This window comes from Melospiza georgiana, chromosome 13, assembly GCF_028018845.1.
Source record: "Melospiza georgiana isolate bMelGeo1 chromosome 13, bMelGeo1.pri, whole genome shotgun sequence".
NCBI classification, from domain to species: domain Eukaryota; kingdom Metazoa; phylum Chordata; class Aves; order Passeriformes; family Passerellidae; genus Melospiza; species Melospiza georgiana.
The window spans coordinates 10,805,340-10,830,015 of NC_080442.1; the positions used below are offsets into that span (position 1 = coordinate 10,805,340).

At 40.4% G+C, this 24,676-nt stretch overlaps 1 protein-coding gene across 2 annotated transcripts; it reads right to left on the reverse strand.

Annotated features, from left to right (window-relative positions):
* On the reverse strand, nucleotides 1–21,124 carry USP8 (ubiquitin specific peptidase 8). 2 transcript variants are annotated; one of them, XM_058033029.1, is made up of 20 exons: nucleotides 21,022–21,124; nucleotides 16,379–16,549; nucleotides 15,580–15,724; nucleotides 14,988–15,073; nucleotides 12,333–12,477; nucleotides 11,657–11,714; nucleotides 10,784–10,928; nucleotides 10,362–10,524; nucleotides 9,080–9,224; nucleotides 8,702–8,895; nucleotides 6,963–7,580; nucleotides 5,651–5,740; nucleotides 4,948–5,028; nucleotides 4,320–4,582; nucleotides 3,504–3,716; nucleotides 2,853–3,063; nucleotides 2,289–2,525; nucleotides 1,652–1,794; nucleotides 1,152–1,284; nucleotides 1–939 (listed from the first exon to the last, which is right to left on the reverse strand). In XM_058033029.1, exons 2-20 carry the CDS (start codon nucleotides 16,480–16,482, stop codon nucleotides 754–756), a joined length of 3,360 nt encoding a protein of 1,119 aa, XP_057889012.1. In that variant the 5' UTR covers nucleotides 16,483–16,549; nucleotides 21,022–21,124; the 3' UTR covers nucleotides 1–753. The 2 variants fall into 2 exon arrangements, with proteins under 2 accessions (XP_057889012.1, XP_057889013.1); XM_058033030.1 differs by lacking the exon at nucleotides 5,651–5,740.
* Nucleotides 21,125–24,676: the final 3,552 nt, after the last annotated feature.

The following is a 24,676-nucleotide window of genomic DNA, read 5'->3' on the forward strand; positions in this document are numbered from 1 at the left end:
TACATTTAACAGGATATATTTTTAAATAATTTCTTCATTAAGGTTTTTAATGCATGTGTACATGAAAATTTATATTAAAAAATTAAAAAGGAAAATATTGTTTAGAATAACTCTGAAGTGCACAAATATTGACAAAAGCTAACAGAAAAAATAATACAGCTCTGCTTTTTTATTAAGTAGTGTTGCAATTACTTAGAGCTGGCAAATAAATGCAATCCTCTGAGTTTTAGAGATTCTCACAAAAAGGACAACATTTTATTATATACATAATTCTGATGTGCAAGTATGCAATCAATATGTACACTTACATTCCTAACTGTTTACATCGTTCTAGAGTATTCACAGTAGAGTCAAGCTTAAGGTTAGAAATGTGAAAAGGCCTTTAACAGTGAAAGAAAAAAATAAACCAAGATATGCCTTGGGATTTTAAGACATTTTAAACTACTTGTTAATAGATTTTAGATGACTAAGCTAGAATTTAATCTTGGAGCAGACTAAAAATATAGTTCTTTTTTAAATAAACAGTAATGCAAGTATGCTTGTAAATGGTTCCACAGATGGCAGTATGACCACAAGCATTGCCCATCAGTCTGACTGTGAAGCACTGCCACGGCCCCAGCGAGCCCTGCTGGCAGACACCCTGCTCCTCCCACTCCAGTGACTGTGTCTGCTGCACTTCTGCATATTTGTGTGCATTCCCAGGCCTACTTTGCTCTTGAAGAAAGAAAACCAGTTTCCTTAAGCCACATCCCTTTACGTGGCCATGTCTACTGCTCGCTGTTCATAGGAAGTATAAAAGAGAATGTAAGCAGCTGAGGACTTCACCGAGGACGCCGAGATCTCGGACACTTCATGGTCATCAAACTTAAACCAGCGCTGTTTTGAAGCGTTTTTGCAGTAGGCTGTGTAGTGCCCCCCGTCCAGCCCACCGTAATGATTCTGTGAATGTAAGGCAAGGGTTAGTGGCCTTCAAAGCTGCCATTTCTTCCCTGCTTAGGGAAATAATCTAGAATATGAAATTTTTACTAAATTGTTCTTTTTCAGAATGCAACTTAATCTGTAACTACAATGCAGCCTGGCTGAATCACACAGGCCACCCTGAGTCCTGGCATAAAGTGCAGCTGGAGTTTGAAATGTGACTGGTTACTCACCGATACTGAGAACAGATTGTATCTCTTCAAGGAAGTCTTTGGACCAATAACATACTGAGAGAGGTCAAGAGTTTCCAGTGGAAAATCTACTGAAGTTTGAAGCTTTTGTTTCCATCTTCCATCATAGGAAAATCTAGAGAATTAAAAAGCACCATGAAAAGCTACAGGCTGTTCATAAGCTATTCCACTGTATTAAGCATGTTTGTTTTCCCTGTTTTTAACCAGGATGTGATCTCAACTAAAGCCCCCAGTTCTGTTAACATTTGCTCATGTGTTTCTTAGCAAAAATAACAAGAGATCACTTGTGAAAGTGCCTTGGGAGTTACAGCCTTATAAAAGAAGCATCAGATGAAAATCAAATTCTTGCAACATTACATCTGGTAATGTATCTGTGACCTTCTCTAAGGTAAAATGCTCAGCCACTGCTATGGAACAATCCAGTTCCATCAAAGCCTGGTCATTTAATCCCAAGTAATATCCACCAATCACCATTTCCTTACCGTTTCAAGTGCACAAGAAGCACAGGTGGTAATTTCCAAATTTCTATTTTTTTCAAAGAATCCCTTCGAGTTTTGCAATGGCTACAGTAAAATCTATTGTTATCGGTGAGCTTTTCTTCTTTGGAGAACAATCTAAGGCATTCCTAAAACAAAATACAGAGACTGTGAATGGTAAGTGTTTTTGCAAGTATAACAAAAATGCTTGTTTCCCATTTGGTTATTAACCTGCATTGGTTATCTGCATCCTACATTTCACTGAGGAAAAGTGACTTCAATCTATGTGTGGAAGCAAATTTTACTGCAGATATTAATTAGTGTCCTTCAAAATGTAGACAATATTTTGTTTAAAACCACAGAATACTTACACTGTGACCTACCAAAGCAAGTAATATACATGCTGCTATTGCAGCTTCAGTATTTCCATCCTGCTTCTAACTTAAAACTTAAGGGATGACCTATTTCTTTAAACTTTAGAAGAATTGAAAAAAAATGCAGATTCGGTTCTGTTCATGTTTCAGGTCAATGCAAATTAAGCAGAATGCTGACCAACCCCTTCAAGCAGAGGGTGAGCAGCAGCAGCATCACAATCAAGTGGCAGTTTGCACTGCAGGAGCAGTTTCTCTCCAGTTGCCCATACCTGCAGAGTGCATTTGCTGGAGGATGCAAGTGGCAATGACAGATACATGAAAGCCTCAAAGGTTCGGGACCTCTTGTGACACGTCAGACACTGCACGGTGGATTTGAACTGCCCTTGGAACAGTGCCACAATGATGGACTCGTTGAGCTGCTTGTGTTTGTGCCAGGCTATTTCTGCTGCACTTGAGTCATCCAGGTGATCGTTATTTTCTTCCTTGTATCTTTTCCTGTTGTCAGCCTGGATGGCAGAAGTTTAAATACCACAGCAATATATTAACATATACGTTAGTAAGAAATCTCACACAGGCAAGCATATGATTGATTATTCACAAGAATATTTAAACATGTCAGTGCTGCCATCCAGTTCTTGTCTAGTGAGGCTTCTTCAGTGACTCCCTCCACCACCTTATACCTACTACTTCAGAATTCCTACTTTAATTTTGAATAATCACATTTCTTTCTATACAAGGTTGCAGTACCATAATCTTATGGAATAGGAAAGTATTTTAAAAATTTCTCTTGATCTTTTGACAGATATATAATTTATTTTAAGTGTACTGCTTACTTTATTTAGGTCCTCATGCAAGCCATCCATTAGAAAGAGAAGCAATTCTTGGGAGTCCTGTTGGCTATATCCTGCAAATTGGTCATTAATTTTCCCAATTGTAATTTTGAAGTCCTTTGGACTGATATATTTATACTGTCCTGCCCATAAAGCTTTCATTATTACACCAAACTCTTCAGCCACTTCACCTTTATGCCCCAGGAAATTTGACCTATAAAATAAGAAACAAAAAAAATCTGAGCCATTCAAATAACTGGGTTTTAATATGAATGTTTTTAATTCAAAACATGATCCCAATTTTAAAATATTTCTTTAGACTAAGGAAAACTGGCTATTAGACTGAGTTAAATTTTCATCCATGTCAGCCCTGTAATTTGGTACCATATTCCAGATGGAAGGTACAGTATGTTTTGGGAACTATTTAAATATTCAGTTTGGTTTTAAAAGACTCTAGCACACATGTATTTTATGAATGTGGTGACCATAATTTAATTATCACAGTCCAGTAAAACCTGTTTAGTGACACAAATGAATTTTGAAAATGTCAAGGTGTCCAAAAGTTACCATTTGCCTCCTACATAAAAAAACAAACGGCCTCACTAAGTGATCTTCTTCAATTGGCAAGTATAAAGGCAGGTGAGAGATTGTTACCTGTTAATATCAGCTTGATACAAGTTTCTGTTGAAATACTCAGCCAGGTGAGGTGCATTGCACAGACACTGCAATATGGAATTCATGTAGCAAGTGTTCCCTAGATTACGAAGTCCTGTCAGAGCTGGTCCCGATCCCCCAAACACGGGATTGAGATTGCGAATCTGCGATGCAGAGAGCCTGGAAATTTCTGCTTTAGTGTAACACGCAGGTCTATAAGCAAAAAATTATTTTTTAGGAGTTTCAGACTCGATAAAGTTGTTCACATAAACCAACAGACAGCACACCTCACCCCACCACCCACAGGGATTGGACCATCCTGGCACCAAACACCATCATTTAGGGCACTCAAAACCAGCCAATGCAACAGTGAGTAGTCCATATACACTGCCTTATAATGAGGCTGAGTTTTAGGCACCATCAGCTGTGAGACTGATATATTTTCTTCCTTTATTTCTTTAATTCACAGATGAAGAATTAGCTGTTTAATACAGTCTAAAATGTGAAAACTTGCATTTCACAAACTGTCAGAAGACAGACATGTTATTTGTATGATAACACAAATAACAGAACTTAAAAAGCAACTGTCATCCAATTAATAGACTGTAACTTCTGAAATTCCTGCTGATACATAACTATGATGAGAGAACTGCTCTATACATTGAACTTCTAGCAATGAAATTTCAGTCTATTACTCATGCATCCTTTCAAACCCACTTAGAAAACAGTAAGGAATTTCAGCTGGTTAAACACAAAGAAAGTCCTTTGTGCTGTCATACTGCCTGAGCTGTGATCTAAGTTACCAAACAAACATACTTATTGTCACGATTGACTGCAGGAGTGACAGGAATTCTTTTCTTGTCTTCCTCCTGGATGGCCTGGGTGATATCTGGGGACGAGTAGGAGCGCTTGAGCTTGGAGTGTTCCCTCTCCCGCTCAGCTGCCACCTTCGCCTTGGCTTTGCGCGTGGGAGGGGTGGATGGAGGAGTGGCTGCAGGAGCCATTTCTGGTGGGTACATCTGAACAGTGTTGGTTGGAGAGTGATAGTAACGATAGGTTCCAGTGATGTCATCCAGGAACTTGGGGGAAAAAAACCAAATAGTTTCAAACTCAAGAGAAAATCCATCATTAACTTACCTATTAACAACAGCACGAGGTTTTCAGACATTGGGATATTAAGTTGTGACTGGCCTCAACATTCAATGGATTAAATTTAGTAGAAGGGGAATTTTCACCAAAATGCCTATTAAACAGCAAAAACCAGGAACAGCAGATGAACTGTCCTAGTTTCATTACAAACAATATTAAAATTCAGAAAGTAAATGTGTGGAAGTTAAAGGGGAGTAAAAAAAATGAAACAAGATCCAACTTAGAAGTAAGACACAACTGAAATACAGGACAAAACAACACAGAACAGTTTGATTTTCATTTCAGAAGGAGTTACCTTTACCCAACCTGCAGGCAGCCCTGGGACTATCCTTCCCATTTCCTCACTTCGTGCTCTCATTAATGGCTCCCGCTGGGACTAATAAACAAAGAGAAAAGTAAGGTATGTACAGTTCCCTATGCACAGCAACGAGCTGCCTGTGACTTCTCTATGGAGCTACATGATTCAGTGCAAACAGTACAATAAATCCTTGATTACAGACAGAAATAAAATGTATTGTAATGGTAATTTAGTATTTTCTATTGCTCAATCTAAACAAAAAACACAGGAACCTAAACAAAACATTTGCTGACACATTCCAAAAAAACAAGAAACAAACCAACCATTTAGTCTCATGAAAGTCACAAAACTCAATTTTTTCCCTGAAGAATCAGGAAACAGTAGGAGTATATGCTTCTGTTAAATTCATAAGGCTGAGCTTTTTTCTCTCTTAAAGTAGCACTTGAAGGTGTGTGCATGAGATGATGAATGCATGGAGAATGTTTGTTAGTGCCACCAGAAACAAATCAAGACTTCTAATGGAAGTTTCAAGTATTTTTCATTCGAATATGACAAGTGCAAAAATGCAAATGAACACTGTGAACATGGCATAGTCTTAAGATGGTGACTTTAAAAACTGAAATGAAATGGAGTTTAACATAATAATCATAAAGCATCTGTGCTTAATTATTTTGACTACATACAATACATTTGTATTTACTTTAAGTCTTTCAGTATCTTGTTCAGAATCCTCTCTAAGGGGTCCTGGCTTTTGAGCTTCACTGTCTGGTTGTCCTTTAACCCCCATTTGCTGCAAAAGATTTTGAAAGAAGGCTTCAATTTTCATCTGGCATGTCAGTAAAGAATGCTGATAAAGCAGAATTACACTTTCTTTTTTGGTTGTTAAATGCATGTACCACAACAAAGTGGTTAAAGCAGGTGATTTTTATTCCTTCTGCATACTCAAGGCAATTCACTGGAATAGTTTTTGAAACTGTATGTTGCATTACAGTTTGTTCGGTAGTTTCAACAGCTCAGAAATAAAATGCAGAAATTCCACCTATGCTACTTCCCACCCTAAAAGTTGTGGGGTTTATAATTTGTTGTTAAACTTCAGGCTTTTTTCCCTTTCACTCCTCACTTATCAAACCTCTCCATGGAAAAGGCAAACTGTGAAGCCAACATGAATTTGGTTGATCATAGGCCATCATTTTGGGATTATGTGACATTTCTCTGTCAGTCAAAAGCTCATGAATGACTGTGCTAAATTTGCACAGGAAGATTTATTTTTGCTTTTTTGTGCATCTGGATTAAACAAACATCAGAATATGATCAAATCACAACTGCAATCACAAAAGCAGAGAAAAATATCCTAATTCAACTTCTTGAGAAGTGGTTGTAAAGACATCTTTTCCATTGTTAACTTGCAAGTGGCTCCTGTTCTATGATCAGTTGATTTGTGCATTGAGAAATTTTGCAGTTTTTTTCAAGAATGAGGAAAGAAAGAATTGTGACTCTCCTCCCTTTCCCCCAAGGTTTGGAACCGGACTGTTTTCAGCAAAAATCCTAGATGAGGATGTTGCTTTGCTTCCTGTGCCAGGTAACAAAATCCTGTTCTGTCAGTGTTTCTACAGCTGGGGGCACTAAAGGGTTCCTTATGACACCATTGTGTCCTTAACACCACATACAGGACCAAGCTGGCACAAGAGATTAAATACCACCAGGCTTCTATTTTTGAAACAGAGGGTTGCAGTCTATGAACCATCATCTCTTCTAGCTCCATGTGAGTGGGAAGTTTTGTTATCCCGTGGGGATTACATGATGCCCTCCTACAAGAAAGAAACAAGCTTGTCTTGGGGAAAAAAAAAAATCTATTTGTGTCTTGGTTTTAACTCTCTCCTCTACTTTTATGTAAAATGTGGTCTAAGTACACATCTAATTACGTATTTCAAATTGCTAGATTAAAACTGGACTATTCAGAATGATTTAAGTGCATAACTACTTCATGTGATGATGATTTTCTTTTCACTAACCTTGCCTGGAACAGTCACAAAGGTCTGAGATGCATCACCCAGTGCCCGTTTCTGTGTTTCTGGTGTTCGAGTTCCCTTTTCTCTTTCTTCCATGGATATTTTGTCAATCTCAATCCTTTTTGCACCAATGTTTTCTGGTTCATTTTTATTTTGCTTTTTTGCTTCTACTGCTTCTCTGTGTGCTCTTTCTTGTTCCTTTTCCTCCTGCTCTCTTTTTATTTCTTCATCCCTCTCCTTCTGCTCTCTGTCCTCTTTTGATTGCTGTAGCTTTTCTTTGTGTTCCTTCTCATTCTGTTCCTCTTTTGCCTTTTGTTTTTGTTCTTTTTCTTTTCGTTCTTGTTCTTCTTTTTCTCTCCTGAGCCTCTCTCTCTGTTCCTGCTGCTGCCTCTCCCGCAGTTCCTTTTCCCGTCTGTTTTTCTCTAACAGAGCAGCAGTTTCTGCATGGACCCGACTTTTTTCTTCTTCTGTCAGAGTGCTCCTTCCATCATGCACAGGCTTTGTGGAGCGGTCTGGAACTATTCTTCCACTCTCACCAGACTGGCTGTCACTGATTGTACTTGCAGGTTTTGCTCTGTTATCACCGAGGATTTTTAGTGAAGGCTTTTTAGAACGATCCACCTGTAACACAGGTGCAGAACACAGAGTGCAGAACAATTCACTACAGCTACCTCTACTCTCTTTGCTAAGCTCTTCCTAAGTGAGATTTGTAAGAGAATAAAGATTATATCAAGTTGACTTCTGCCAGAGAGAGATATCTTTCAATTTTATTAAATCTTCTCATTCAAACTGCTTGTTAGTAAAATTAGGTATTCATTCCAGGTGTGAACTAATAAACAAGCCCTGAAGAACCATAAGGACAGCATTATATACTGATTACCACAACCCTCTATTTTTGAGCTTTCAAAGGTAAACATTTTGGGGCAATCAGGCAGCCTAATTTGGGCTTGGCCCTCTCAATCATGTGACAAAGCACATGTTTAAGGCAGATCTGCTTGATGGGAAGGGGTATTTAAGAATGGCTTATGCTCAACTGTTGTTGTTTTTGAGGCTGGAGTGAGTGCTCTGAAGAAATAAAAGCTCATCTGGTTCAGGGACAAACAGAAATAAGATCTCTAAATTTTACAGTATAGAGTCTCTTAAATGAGATCTATATTAAAGGCTGCATCTAGAAAATGAAGAGCTTTTAGCCATGTCTACTAAGGTAAGTACTATTTTAGTGTAAGAATTCTACAAAGGTGTTTTTATAAAGTCTTATTCACATGAAAGGAAGAAACAAATTCCTATACTTTCACTACTGGGCCCAGAGTGACAAAACACCTAGATGTTTTATTATTTGAATGAAGATGCAGTGGCTGGAAATCAGACCTGTGGAACAGCTAAGGTAAACCATGGCTTGTCCTCTTTGTATTTCATCCTATGTTGCTTTAAGTAGAAAGGTTACTTATAAACTTTCTGAATTAGTGATCAATTGCTGACCTTGAATTTCTCACATGCTCATGTAAAAACATTTATGAAAGTTCTGCTATTCTGTTGAGTGTATTTAGTTTCATATAATTCTGTAGATCAGTTACCACAGCTTCACAGACCACCAAGAGTCTCTGTACCAATATACTCATGTACAAGGCTTAAACAAACGTATTGGGTATGTTTACTTGTGGATTTCGAGTTCTGGGTGTGGTGGGTCTCTAACACATTAACCATATACTAACTGAAAAAAAGGAACAGGTCAAAAAGCTTACCTCAGGGATACTTCTTGTAACTGACATGGGATTAACTACAAAGGAACTGTCAGATTTTGGAACAGCAGCATCTTGTATGTTTGGTCTGTTAAGTGATTTTAGTCTCTCTTCCAAATTATCTCCCATTTCTTCATTTTCAGCAACAATGGGTAGCACAGGAGCTGGCTCTTCCAGAGATGGATATGTAAAATCCACTGCAGGAGGGGAGACAGGAGGGAACCATAAGAGAATTTTCAAAACAAAAGCAAAATAAACCCTCCATTCCAATCCAAAATTTAGCTTTTAGCCATAACAAGACTTTCCTAAAAACACCTGAATGAATGAAAGACTCATCCAGTAAGTACAAATGCTTGCTGGAGTGTTATCCTTTGTACTTACAAGAAACAGTCACTGCTTCAGTCCTGCCATGCTGGGGTGGAGTTACTTTAGCATTTGTTGTGTACTGGGGAAAACAAAGGAGCCAGTTTTCATAACCTCCCTCTAGAATTAAAGGTTCATTCTGCAGGATGGTTTTGCTTTCCCACTGCATGGAAAAAAAGTTTAAAGTTAATTGATTTAAAAATAGAAAGTAAACTTTTACAGCTTAATAGTGTTGTTTAAATTCCTGTGCCTAGACATTGAGAGATTGGTTTTTGATATTTTTAAACAAGAATTAGTGGTTGCAAAAATAGGGATCCTCTCTGTGTTTGGAGAATGCCCAGCACAGTTGGGTTCCTGGCTCTGCCTACAACAGGGTGTGAGTATTTCCAGTAGAGAAAGAACCACTTACTGCTACTTCACATAACAATCCTCCATGCAGAAAAGTATTTTTATTACAGTATTTGCTTCAGTTTCTTATCTGGTATGTTTGCTGAGGGATTAGTGATTTAGAAAGCATAACATTGACTTTCTGAAACCCCTTGAGAGTTCAGGGTTCAGACTGCCCTCCTCCTGCTGTCCTCAGTACTTGTTCAGTACTAGTACATGAACAAGACAGTCTAGAGAACAGTCTCTAAAGCAATTAAGAAGGAGAATTGCTGAACTATCTCTGAACCCCAGGGCTGAATGTCAAGGTAACAGAAAGATTTGCAGTCTTTCATAAGAGCCACCACTGTACAGAGGAGGGACAACACAGCCACAGAGAATTTGACTCGAATGTTGGGCGTCTGCTCACTGTGGAGTCTATAAGCCTCCTGCACTGATGAAACTCAAATTTAAATTAATGTTTACCTAAAAGTTATATTCAAAAATGCAGAAAAGTGAACTTTATTGAAAATATTTCTGGAGCCTCCTTCATTGCAGCCCCTCCAATGTGGGAAGTACCTGGCTGATAGGACTGCAATGTAGGTGGCCAATCAGTTTCCAGGGATAAGGAATTACTGTTGCTAATATGGGAGAGAAGCTGACTGCTCCTGGGAAACAGGACTAAAAGTATTTTCCCAAAGAACTGTAAGTTGATGAGCTGCTTGTTGAGGAAGTGAGTTGAATCATTCTGCTGTTTACCTGTTCAATAAATTATACTGTCATCTACTAGAGTACAGTATGAAACTTCAAACTACACTTCTGCTATCAAAACAAGCAGGCTTTGAAAACTCAACTAAGTGTCATTAAATGTAAGTGCTTCAAGGCCTTATTTACTAAGATGAATTAATTAATGAATTAAAAGATGAAATTTGCCAACCTTAAAAAGTGCATCTTTCAGGCTCTGTAGAGTTGTTCCCAGCTTTAAGTCTTCAGCAGAACTAAACCAGTCTAGCAGTATAACATAATGGAACTGTCCTCTCCTCTTCCATGCATCCCTAGACTCCTCTGGGAGTCTAGCTTCAATCAGGTAAGCAGTATCTCTGAAATGAATTAACATGCATTTAAAGATTCATGTACAAGTAACATTCTGTCCAACAATATATAATCTATAGATGTTTATGTGCTTGGATAAAATAAATATACATTATGTTGAAGTCAGTACATGCAAGAACAGAGCTGTGCAGATACATCTCACCCACTGATATACAGCAGGGATTCTGACACTAGGTGTACAAGTTTAAAAGCATGTACTTTTTTAGAAAATTAAATATTTCACTCTCATTTAACATCATATCTTACCCAGGATGGATAGCTTCTTCTGGGACACTGATGGATTTTGGAATACAGGATTCCTGATAATCCTTTGATTTTCGAGCATCCATTATAAGCAATTCAATATTTTTGTCTGACATCATTGCAAACAGTCTCTCAGGTGTGACTGCTCCTTGAAAGAGAGAAACAATTACATGTAAGAAGCCACATTATAAATGAAGATAGCTATGAAGGGCTATGGTATCTGACTGGCGCAATCAAGATTGCAAACAGATGAAACAGAACTAAGAAGTCCCACAAAGTCACGGAGGTGAGACATTACAGCATGGGCCTTATACTCCCACTGCTGTAGTGATCAGCACCTGACCTGTTAGATTAGACAATACTGAATATTTCAGTGATTAACAAGTTTAATGTACTGTGGTCTCATTTAAATCAAGCTACATAGGCAAGCATTTGTGAACTACATGCTGCAGATATTCCTCTTAAGCACTCCAGAGAACATTTTCATATACTCATTACAAGAACAAAAAGTAGAAGGTTGTAAGGAGAATGGAAAAATTTTGTATTTAACTGAGTAAGCTGTCATACTTCATCCTTGCCTATCAGCAGTAGAGCTGTTTTTCTTTCTAACCTGACCAATTCAGGACTAGTTCATCTTCCATTACTGAACAGTTGAAAAACTAACTACAGATCTCTAAGTTTATGAGAAGTAATGAAGGCTTTAATACAGAGTTTAATGAATTACTGATTTGTTATAACTGAAATGCAGGATACTAGAATTTAATCAAAATATTTTAACTGTGAAATAACTCCTGAGAAGGACTGCAGCTGTGAGGTGATTAGTGCACAGTCATACAGAAATCTTTTTCACATTTGTGCAAGCACTGCATCTCTTACCACTCAGGCTATCAGACTGATCTTTTCTTTCCAGTGAATGCTTTGTCTCACCATTAATCTGTATAAGGGGAAAAAAAAATTAGCATGTAATACTGAGAACTGAGGTGGCCAACAGACAATGACTCTCACAGAGCCTCAAGGAAACTTGTCAGACAGTTAAGCCACAGGAACAAACACAGCACAAGGGAGCTGCACCTGAAGATGTGCTCACAAATGTACTCAAAAGATACTGAGGTTGCTGCCCTGCCTGGACAGAAAACAGTTACAAAGGTAACACGACCTAGGACACCATCATCTAACAGAAGAAATTCTTGAAGTATTTGTTGAGAATTAAGTGTTAATTGTTTCCACACTACTGCTAAAAAGTCAAGCTTCCCCTAAAATGGAGACATGTTATCCTTAGTATCAGTTTGTCACCATTACCTTGGATTTCTTGCGCTAATTCTGGCATAAAACAGAATTTGACTTAGTCATAAAGCTCAGTCTATCTCATACAAGACTTGGAGGCTACTAGGACTTCACATATTCCAAAGAAATGTCAAAGAAGGGTTATGAAGAGTGTACATTACTTCAAAAAACCCCCACCTTGATTCTGAACTGGAAATAGCTACTAGTAGAGACTAAATTGAAACTATACATTCAGATTGAATTAGAGTTTGTAAACATCTTCACTTACCCTTTGGCTTTTTCCTTTGGAATCCACAGCACTTTCTGAGGAGTTTTTGGCTGAGCTCTTTCCATCATCTTTTGGTTCTTGCTTTTTCTGCAGCTCTTGTCTGTCCCTCTCTTCAAGTTTTTTCCGAACTTCAGCTTCCTCGTATCTATTGGGGGAAAAAAGTGCCTTTTTTTCAATATTGTGGTTTTGGCTAACCGTGGATTATTATTATCAAGATCACTAAGTCTTCAGTCAAAATCTTTAAAAGAATTACTTAGAATTTTAAAAAGTTAAAGTATTGCCAGTTTTTGTATTCCAACAAACTCCATATTGCTTCCTAACTATGTGGTCTTATTTCTCCAACTTTTGGGTTGGTTTTCTTATTGTTAAATCTTGATTTGAGTCCTATTACATAGCCACTGATTGTAAAGTTATTTTTTTCTTCAAACCTGGGGTCATGCTTAGTTATGGTATCTCTGAATGTTTTTCACTTTCCACAGACAACTGTAGGTACTGGTGACTTAAGGCAAACTCCAATATATTACAACAGTGATCCCCCAGGTATTTTATTTCATTTTGCAATGGAGTCAGTGAAGAGTCATTTAGCTCAGATATCTAAATTTGCGTTTTCTGGAAGTTGGATCAGAACTACTTGTACAGTAATCACCTTCAGAATGTAAGCTGACTCCATGATGTGCTCACCTGTGTGCCTGGTGCTTGTTTCAAACACTGGGCCTACAGGGAAGCCAATGCAAGAACTGTGTTCACTCAGGAGTTTTGGGGGATGAGGTCTTGCATACAACTGTCCTTTTCATAAAGCCTCAGATTTGAAAATTACCCTCCCAGCCTTTCACCACTGGAAGGACAATCATGGTATTGTAAGGCAGTGATCTCCAAACTACAGTTTTCAGATCACCCACTGGAGGTTTGTACAGTCACATCATTGTTCAATAGTATTCACTTATATTTAATATAACTGAGTAGTTTAAGGGTTACTAGTATCATAAAACAAAAAGAGAATGTTTGACCTAACAATTTGGATGACTGAAGCAAGAAGTAAAACATGAACTCAGAATTGTGTTAGTAAGTGCTCATTTTAACCAGATGTTGTATAATGAGGGTTAAAATAACAATGACAATACAGCTGTATGTTAATAACCTAGATCATTCAAATTCCACCTCCAAGTCTACTGCACTAATTGCCCACTAAGAGGAAGGAGGCAGCAAGTCTGTAATTTTATTTTTAAACAGGTTTCTTGATTTGGCACAGGCATTATAAGTTAGAACTGAGCATTTTATTCCCACTTGGAGTTAATGACACTAAAGCATATTTCAGATTTTAGTTTAATTTGGTCAGTATGAAATATTTACCCATCAATTTCCTATTTATACCTCTGAAGCACGTAGTAGGTCATTCATGCAAGCATTCCTGCCCCTATACAAGTTTCATCACCTCTACTTTTAGTTAACAATTAACATTCAAACTATTTGCTGGCCTACTGCCTGGGGAAGAAATTATACAAATAATTTCCCTGAAACTACTTCTGTAGTTACACAGGAGTCATGTTTCATTTCTGTTACCTTTAAATATTTACACATTTTGCCAGAGTGGTTAGAAGTTACTGCATCAACTCCACAACTCTGTTCCTTTCATAAAAAGACATAAGTTACTTAAACAACAAGTCTCTACATTTTGGGTTTCTCTGATTCTATCAATGTTTACTCTTAAGAGTGAATTTGTAGCTGTTTTTAATTGTAAGACTCACCTAAACAAAGAAAATCTAAAGATTGTTTCATACACAGCGTCATGAGATCTTTGTGAAGTCAGTCTTCACATACATGTAACTACACTCACAGTTCACCTAAACTAACTTTATAGATTTAGCACTTTGGAGGTATAAAATACACTTTCACAAGAATACTTGGGAGGAGGGGCTGGGACAAGACACTTGTGAAGGGAAATGTGCCCAGCTGCAGAAAGAGAGAGTTAAAAGAGTGAGAACGTTGCTAAGGATGCAAGAAGCAGAGAAAGCTGGAAATAAGAACTACTGTGCTAAATATCACCTAAAGATAGACCCTACCTTACCACTTCTTACTAACACAATTTCATGGCTTATGGCACAAAGATATAACTTGTCAGCTGATAATCAGGTACCCAAAAGGCCATTAGCATCTGCTCATTTACATACTGGCAGAACTCTGCATTCCACACACATATCTGCAAGTGGCTAAAGAATCAAAACCTGGCATTTCTTAGTGGAAACTACATCCAGACTAGGGGAACTTTTTAGCATATCTGATTATTAGGAATGTTCATTAATGTATTATGTTAAAAGGCTGAGGAAGAAATTGCTCTTGATCATCTCTCCTGTGTATGTACTTCAGACCTTGTGGTTTCTTTTTATCAGTCAATTAACAAAACCAGGAGGCACTGTCAACAAACCAAGGAATTAGCAGAAAGTGTACAAAATGACAAGTTATTGGAGTGTGTGGCAGTGAAAATTATCTCTAGTAAAAGACTTCTGGGAATAAATTTAAGCTCTCAAGAGTTTCAGGTACCTATGGTTTGCTCAAGTGCAATTGCTTACTACTAAAGAGCATGAAAATCTGCACTTGGCACAGATACAGGCTCGAGGTAAAAGGAATAATGTCTTAGCCATCAACTATATTACATACCTGAGTTTAAGGCTGTCTGACAGTATTTCAGCTTCATCAAGAGCTTTTTTTAAATTTGTAGGTCCCAGAATTGAATGAAAATAATCCTAAAATGACAAGCATCACATAATATAAATATGCAGTTTAACAATGCTTACTTCTATGCATGTCAAGAGTCACTAATGTATGGAGAGCTGATATTATATTAATGCTAAAAAAAGAACTAGTTTGAATCAAAACATTTTCCATTCAAATATGAGTTTGTAAGAAAGACTAAAGTCTAAGTCTAAGACTTACTAAAGTCTTACTTGTCTAGTCTAAAGACTAGACAAGGCAACTTCACCAAAGAAGTCTGACTGATAAAAATTATGGGAATACCTTTCCATGAAAAAGTATTCACAGATCTGGCAATTTGTATAGTTCATACATAAAAAAGAAAACTGTAAAAAAAATTAACATCAGACTTCTCAAAATCAAGAAAGAAAAAAATAGCACCATAAGTGAGACAGTTTACTTAATATCAGTGTGATCCTTTGAATGTGTTTTAGTGTAATCCTCTGTACTTCTCATACTTTGACCAATGCAGAAGAGATCAGACAGAAATCTTTTATACCTGCTGCTGCTTAAAATCAGGTCTCTTTCTAATAAGGTTATAAACAGCCACATATTTCATGTATAGGATGTAAGCTTTTTCTTCATCTCCATCCAGTCTGCTTTCCTCTGCTGCCTTGAAAATCTTAAGGGCACTCTGCACATAACTGAAAGCAAAGAAGAGGAGTAAAGCACATAATTGTTGACTTGTTCTCAAACACCTTTTCATTACAAGATGCCATCTTAAGTGTTTACAGACTTCACACATATATTAAGCATTTGCTTTTACCACCTTAATATCAAGCTTTCATTAAATATGAATTGCAATCATGTTCTTCCAAATAATGTTTATCTTTGCTAGTCTGTTACCAGCCTTATTTAAAGTCTTCCATTATTAAATACCATAGTGAGATATGGAAAACGGTACTTTCCCCTTCTAAGAATAACTTTCTTTCTAGGAAAAATTAAGTTATAGTAAGACAAAATTAAATCATCGATTGTCTAAAAATGCTAGAGGCAAAGCATTCAGACACTTGCTAAAGGTTTTGTCATTTTTACAGGTCTGCATTTATGTAGCCTTTCCTCTAAGTATGCGGATTTTCACGGGCATTGTGGTCTGTCCAAGTCATGTTTTGGCAGTATGCCAAGTGGCTTCTGAAGGCAGTAAGCATATCCAATGTGACAGCTGAGAGCCATATATAAGACTATTGAAGATTTTGTATCTAGCAGAAATAACGAAGGAAATTTAGATCCTCAACAAATTTGTTCTGGAACCACAAATAATTTAAGTATTAATTCAAAATCAATTATAACATATATACCTTTTTGTACTGGTCTTTTCAGGTTTTACTTCTGTCTTCTTGTTGAGATCTTTCAATGAAGTAGAGAGGTAGAGCTCCTTAGGTACAGATGCCACAGCAGGCATGTTAATATTGTTACTTATGTCCCTTCTAGGATGTTACAGCTTCTTAGAAGTCTCTACCAATATTTTTCTGGAGGAGGAAAAAAGGCAGGAAGAGCCAAATTATATTCCAATTCCTTTTAGTACAGTGGTTATAGTTACCCATGTAGGTTTATTACCTAATTTATCTCACTTTATGTGAGCTAGCAGAGTGTCTGAACAATTAATAGTATAAATTAATATTTCAAAGTGACAGAATTATTTGAAATCACTTCATGTAATTGATCAAGAATGTTCAGCAATATCCATGCTAACAGGAAAATTTTTAAAAAAATGCTGACTCATGAATGTTCAAAATCATCATATCCAGCAAATTTATTCTACTGAAATGCCAGCAAGTATACTATCAAAAAAATAGCTGACTCCTCTGTACTCTGCAAATACACATTACTCCCCCTGAAAAATGACTTCTACAGTCTTGCTAAGAGATAAGCTGAGAACAGGGAGGCTGCTACCATTAAAGTCTACTGAAACATGTTGGACATTCTGTAGGTCTTCAACCCCTTGGGGCCATTGACTCTCTATTTTCATTTGGAAGTGCTCTCCAGGCAGACATGAAAGAGTTAAGCAGAATTTGGTCACAAGGGACTGTTACATCATGTTATCTGAGACAGGGAAGTCCAGGAAGTCTGCAGACAGTCTAACCAAAACTCTTTGCATTTAGTACACAGTGAGCTATTTCATTTTAGCCTTGGGGGTGGCAGGGGAGGAACTGAGCTCCCTCACAAGGAAGAGGGGAGACATTCAGATGTCAGCAATACTGAAGGAATGAAGGGGGACTCAGTAGAAGACAGACACTCAAATGCTATCAGCAAGGAAGTTATTTCCTAGTAGAGAAAAGCCACATGGCTTTTGACAAGATGAAGGTAGAGCATTTCTCTTGCACTCTCAATGTGATCAGCATCAAGTGTGACCAAAAAAAACCTGTCAGTGACCTCAGAGGGAAGTTTCACCTGACCAAATTGATCATTAGCCACTCAATGAGGTAGTCCCAATTTCCCTCCCTCTTTCTCATGCTGGTCTGGTACTTCTCCAATCTCTTCTTGGGCCAATTCATCCTGCTGAAGAAGCACAAAGGCGACACAGCTTGTGCAAGGGCAGCAGCTGGAATGTGCAGCCAAGAATGAGAGGCTAAGGTGGGAATGGGATCGTTCCCAAGGCTCAGAGCTGCTGTACTCCCTGAAGCATTGCTGCACAGAGTATGGCCAGGCTGACTCTTGTTGGGCTGGGAACTGGTTATCAGACAAAACACTGAGTTAACACAAGCCTTTGGTCTAAGGTCTGGTATGCCAAGGTCAGACTAAACAATATCCAGCAAAATAACTTACTGCTTCAACATAGATGCTGTACTTGCTATTTTCCTTGATAACTAGGTATCAGCTTGTTAAAACTGAAAAGTTTGTTAAAAATCCTCTCTTAGTGGACTAATTTCCAGACAATTCTATAACGTAAGTACTGAAGTCCTCAAATACTACCTTTAATACATACAATTAAAAACATATCCCATACCTAACTCATCTTAAAACCTTGTCTTTTGTACAGGATGCGTCATTCATCTAATTGTAACTTTCAGGGGGATACTTAGGAGCTGAAAACAAGGCAGATAATTCATTAGAACTGCATGCAGTAGAAACAAAACACAGACATTCCCTGCCTCAAAGAAGACCTTTCCAGTACAAAAGCCTTTTAGCCTAAAACAAAGACATACCTTTTGCAACCTCATAAAGAGAGGCTCACTCTTATGAAGATTTTAGTATTGCTTCTCTCATTCTACCTTCAGAGCATGTCTTTACCTGGCTTTTTTTTTTCACCATGGAACTGTAAATAGACTTTTCCTTTGAAGCTTTTAAGTCCTTTCCAAATATATCTTCAATGTTTGCTCTGTTATGTAACCAGTATTTTCTTAATCTTAAGTGGCAGCATTTGGTTGTGTTCTGACAGAATATTGTAACTAAATACGCAGTCTGAATAAGATATGCACACAGCATTAGAGTGCTGTGTGCATATGAGCAAAAAAAGCTCAAGATTATGTGCAAGATGAACCATTTAATGATGTCAGTAAATTCTCAAGTGTTGCTGACACACCTTGAAAAGGGCAGATCTTCTGGAACATCATCTATACAAATGCAGAACTAGTAAGTAAAAGCCACCTCTGAGCTTTGGCCTGAAACAAAAATTGTCTTTCCACATTTTCTTATGGTCACTAAGTTATAATTGCAGGTCTTTAAACTGCCATGCAAGTTCACTGCTGAACTTTTATTTTCTGATTATAAGAAATTTCTATACTTTTTTAAAAACATGAGCTTCTAACCACAGTAGCTGATGAATGAAGTATTACCCTTTGACCTCCCACAACATCACAATTCATACAATATGCTGCAGTGAAATGAGAAAGAACGGATAAAAAAATCAAATTCTCAACCACATACTTAATTGAAATACACACAGCATATGTGATAAGTCGATATGAGATTTCAGTTGAGTTTCTAAAACATTTTCTATGCAGAATTTTAATTTTGGATTTGTAACTAACATTTTCAGGTTTATGCATCAAAAATGCCCCAAGTGAATTTTAGTTACTACAGACTGACCATTGTCAACTGCTCAGTCTTAGCTTGTAAGGACCCTTAAAATTTCTTAAGCTTCTACTAAGTTTTAAGATGTTCATTACCTTCATTTTCCTCATACTCAAATGAACATGGTTTATTTCCTTAATTTTTGAGCAAGCTTTGGAAGACTATAGTTTCAAAGTCCAAATCAGCTCCTTCATTGATAAATATTGCCATCTGTTTTTGAACATAATTTTTTTGCAGATATCAGATTCCTAACTGGCCTAGTCTCAGTGGAGGAATCCAGCAAAATCCAGCTGTTTGGAACTAGTCAGCATCAGAGAAAACTGCATCATAAAACCATGAATAGAAGGGACTGAAAAAGTTGTAACAACTAAATCCACTATTAGTCGACCCTATGAGGAAGAAGCAACAACCTATTTCAGGTTTGTCAACTTTTATCTTAAAAATTAAGATCAAACCCAAAACCTGAGATCTTTTCTACCCCCAGCTGAAGTATTATCTCTGGCTCCTTTTTCATACCTATGAGTGCTGAAAACAAGGCCAATATCCCAAAATATAAGTGAAGTCATGCTTGTATGATTATAGGCATTTGACATACTTATAATGGATAGTTTTACCCTGACAGAGAAACATACCTGTTGGTAACAGGTTTTTCAACATGTAATTATCATGCCAGTTTTACTAAGGATGTGAGTAAGCTTTAAGTGGAATGACTACAGGAAGAACAATGCACAGAAGCAGTTACACTGCAAGCAATGAACACACTAACACATTGAGAAATAGACACAAGTAATGTGCATCACCAATTCAGGTATGTAATAAAGTATTATTCACTTATTTTTCTCTCTTGCACTTGAGCAAGTGAGAAATGGATTTCTCACGAGCATTAAGTTACTCAGTTTTCTCAGATTTAAGCTGTACTGTCTGCACTTAGTACACAAGAGTTGGTTTTCTTTAAGATTATCATTTTGAGTGTAGAGACTGAGAATTTTTCAATGACTGAACTACACAGTCAATCAGCATATTGAGTTCTGGGAGTCCTCCAGCTCTCTTCCAGGTATTGTTAATACTACAGGCCTTGGTTCTGTCACCTAATGTGCATAGGATGATTATAACTATTGGGGCTTCTTCTGGCAAGTTCATTATGCTCACAGAGAGTACCCAAACTTTCACTGTTCTTCTGTTTCCAGGGCAGTAACACATCACGGGTCTCTCTGGGCCATGTACCCTGCTGGAACCCGCACCAGCCCGCACTGCCAAGCCTCGCAGGGACTCTGTCCACGCAGTGAGAAAACGCTTTGACAGACAACCTTCCCACACTATAAAGTTTCTTAAATACACTGCATTTTCTGCAGGAAGTTTGAAAGTTATTCTAAGTAAAACCACAAATAGCTCCACTTGTTATTTAGATAAATGAACATTTGCAAGGCGTAGGCAAACAGCAGAGGTGATAAGAAGCCGGGGAGGTGACAGGGAGGCAGAAAACTCCTTCAAGTTTCCGAGCGGGCGGTCAATAGCGCTGCGGCGGCCCGGCCGCGCTGTGGCGATCTCCATGACACCGCAGCTCGCCGGCCGCAGGAGTGCGGCACTCTGGGAAGCGCCGCTTCCCTGCCATCTTCCTCCGGCCGCTCTCGGGCTCGGCGCGGCTCCGCCGGCCCCGCTCGCTCCTCACTCGGCCGGGTAAGGCTGGGAGGCTGCGGGCTGCCCAAGGTCACAGCGCCGGCTCCCCGCCGGGCCAGGCCCGATCCTCCCCGCGCGGCCCAGACCGGCTCCTTGCCCTCCGCAGCCCCTCGAGGGCCGCTCCCCCCGCACGGCGGGGATGGGCCCCGGGATCCTCCAAGGGCGCCCGCCCCTCCCGTCACTGCCGGATTCCCCCTGCCCGCAGGCCTCGCTCCCCGCCGGCCCAGAGCCGCCCCGGCCGCGCACTCACCGCCGCGGGGACTCGCTGCCTCCGCCCGCCGGCCCGGGGCAGGCCCATGTCCGAGCGCGGCTGCCGAGGAGACGCTACGCGGCCATGGCTGCTAGGGCGGAACTCGGCGGCGTCCCTCCCTCCCCGCTTCCCTCCCTCCTGCCGGCCTCCGCTCCCCGCGGGGGCGGGGACTGTCACGGCCCTATCCGTGCCGCGGGGCCGGCTCGGGCCGTGCGGGTGCGGGCCGGCCCCGCCGCTGTCCTGCGGGCCCTGCGGGGGCAGCAGCGCTGGGGCGGCCGGGGGACGCAGACCCACACGCCGTGGAGCCGCCTCGGAGCTGGGGTGGCTCCGGGGGCGGTGTGAGAGGAGGGAGACGCGGTGACCTCGCCCAGCAGCACGGCCGGCCCCGGAGAGCGCTCCGGGTTACCTGCCGTTACCCGCCGTGCCCCGCCGGCCTCCACGGGCTGCTGCCCGCCGGAGCTCGCTCCTCGTCTCGGGAGCGGGACATTTGTCACTGTGGCCAGGGCACTAAGAGCGGGCTCTGGGGGCTGTCACAGTCTGTAGGACATGCCAGCGTTTGTATGGGGTGTTAAACTGTCACTGCACTGTGTAATCTGGTGTAGGAATGCGAGACACCTCGCTTTATAAAAATATCCTATTTTTAGTTTAGAGAAAACTGGATTGCTAGGGGCCACTCCAAGTTTTCTGCTGATGGCAGTGTTTTCTGTGCACCTTGTGTTACTACAAGCATCGTGTCTCAGGGATGGCAGGTACGTGTGGACGTGCTGGTACAGTCGTGCTGGGAAAAGGGGAGACGCTGGTCCTGCCGTGGAGACCTTACACAAATGGAGGAGATGCTCTGTGCTGCCACAATCCTGACCTGTCCCCTAACTGTTGGAGGGTGAGGGGATTCAACAACTACATTTCAACCTGGTACTCAGTTTTGCCAATGGAAGTGTCTTGTGAGCTGGAGCAGTTTCCATCAGTGGCTTTAGAAAACAGGGAGGTCTTGGAGCCTAAACAGGGAAATTTAGAAAACATGGAGATGCCTGTCTTCATGTAGCCTTCCCAAATACTTCTGATGCCTTGCCCAGGAAGTTGAATTGTATCACAGCCCCTAGCACAGTAACGTTGGTTGGTACTGGCCACATAAGAGGCGCAGACAATTAATCTTTGCAGGGTGTGCGAGTGATCAGGCATTTGAAAGGTTCTGGGAGCAATGAGAACAGTGATATGTCTCCTTTATTGTGCAGAAAGGTGAATACCAAAGTAAGTCAATAGATTCCAATAGCTCTAAGCTGAACTGAGTATCAATAACACCATGCTCTTGTAAGTGCCTTTTTCAGACCTGCTCTATGTGTTTTAGCCAGTGTGAGTGATGCCAAAAAGTTATGACAAGATGGAAGGGGTGAGTCCACTGATGCCAGAGCTTGGGATGTACAAATTCATGTTGACTCTCATACTCACTGCTGTCCAAACTGGACTCAGAGAACCCTTTTATTGTTTCTCTTATATGAAAAAATTGCATGATACAATCTTTGGTTTTACTTGTATGGGCACACCCCAGCCATATATAGAAAAGTGTTTGGGGAGGAGTTGCCTATGCAATTAGCTTTACCCCACTCCAGAGCTTGTTAAAACATGCTAATAATGTTGATTAAGTTATAACATGCTGTGGTTGCCTCAGGTTAGAACACATTTCCCTATCAGCACGTCTGTTCTTGTGTAGCAGTATTAAATAAATAAAGAAAGTAATTTTAGTAGGAATTGGTGTGCTTTTTAGTAGAATGCATTAGATTTTTAGCTAAAAAACATTTACATTTTCTAAAGCAGGGTAAAATAGAAACCATGTTTTACAGATGTGAAAGATGTTCTGACTGCCTATATCAGACATCCAATGTCTCTCTCTTACAATGGAGTTTTGGTGAATGCCTTAAAAACCTAGACATGATTATTTTGGGATCATAATAATGAACTGATACACAGTGCTAATGGACTTAATGTAGACTGCATTGTTCACCTCCATGAGAGATTGTCATTAATATGGAAAGCTTGGCTTTGCTGTAGCACTGCTGCTAACACCACAGTCTTCCTGTTTTACTGGCACACGCCTGTGAGGACCTTGTAACATTTTCTGTGTCTACCGCTACTGCGTAAATGAAAGGCATAACATGACACCCTAAATCCTTGTTGAGAGACACAGACGCTTGTCAGCAACGAAAGAGAAGTGTGCTGAAGGTTGGATTCAAGGGTTCCATGCCCTGGGTGACCAGTGGCAGCCCCGAGGTGCTCGGATTTGTTCTCTAGTGCCGCCTTCTGGCTGAGCACGCCCAGAAAAACCAGTCCACAGGTGACAGGAAGAAATGGTTACTGCTTGGAATAATGTTATTTGTATTTTGTACAAAGCTGCATTAGGTAGGTCAAAGGCAAATAATAATGGCTCTGTAAACAGCATTATAACAGGTATTTCTCTAATAATCTAGTGGGTATTATAATCTCCAAAATAACAGGCTGGAATTTTGTCGTTGGTATGTTTTCCTGAAGGATGATGATTCTGAGATCCATGCTTCACAGCAGCAGATGTATGACTTGGAACAGCTTTGGGGAGAATGTGAGCACAGCCATTTTGCATTGCTGAAGCAAAACTGGGAGAGAAATGTTTCATTTCGGGGCCTGAGCTGTCAGGTTCAGTATGAGCCTGGGACTGAGGGCCAGAGCCCTCTGAAAGAGCAGCAACAACCAAAGGCTAGTTTGGAGCTGTCGTCCTATCAAGTCTATGATTTGGGATCATTTCTATGATCCCAAAGTGGACCTTCCTCTGTATTTGCAACTGGTGAGGCCACACCTTGAATACTGAATCCAGTTCTTAGACTCTTAATTTAAAGACACTTTGGGGCTGGAGCAGGTCCAGAGAAAGGCAATGAAGCTGGTAAGGGACCTGGGACACAAATTCAGTGAGGAGCAGCTGAGGGAGCTGGGAGTTCAGTCTGGAGGAGGCTCAGGGGTGACTTTATGCTCTCTACAACTCCCATATTGGAGGCTGTGGCCATGTGGGAGGGAGTTGGTCTCTCTCAGGTAACCATCACAAAAACAGGAGGATAGAGTTTGGAGTTCCACCAGGGAAGGTTTAGGTTGGACATTAGGAATTTCTTCACAGACAGGGTGATTAGACATTGGAACGGGCTGCCTAGGAATGTGATGGAGTCACTGTCCCTGGGGGTGTTGAAGGAAAGACCGGACCTGGCACTCAGTGCCGTGGCTCTAAGCTGACACAGTGGTGTTGGGTCACACGTTGGACTCATGATCTCTGAGGCCTTCTCCAACAGACTTGATTCCGTGATTATCTCCACAGCTCTGCCTCACACAGGCAAGGCAGGCAAGTCCATGCTCAGAGATTGTACCCTAGCCTGGGAGCACAAGAAGAGCTCCAGCAGCCACCAGGCGGGAAACGCAAGCTCCACCATCCTGTGCCACAGAGTAACCCGGGACAGCGACCCCTGTCCTTATTCCATAAGCTGCCTCTAGGGAGGCCACCCGGGCCCGCCGAGAGCGCGGGGCCGGCCCTGCCCCCGCCGGGCGGGCAGCGGAACGGAACATGGCGGGGCCTCTCCAGCCCGCGCTTCCCCGCCTTTCCCCGCGGCGGCGCGCATGCGCGCTGCGCGGCGGTGAGGCCGTA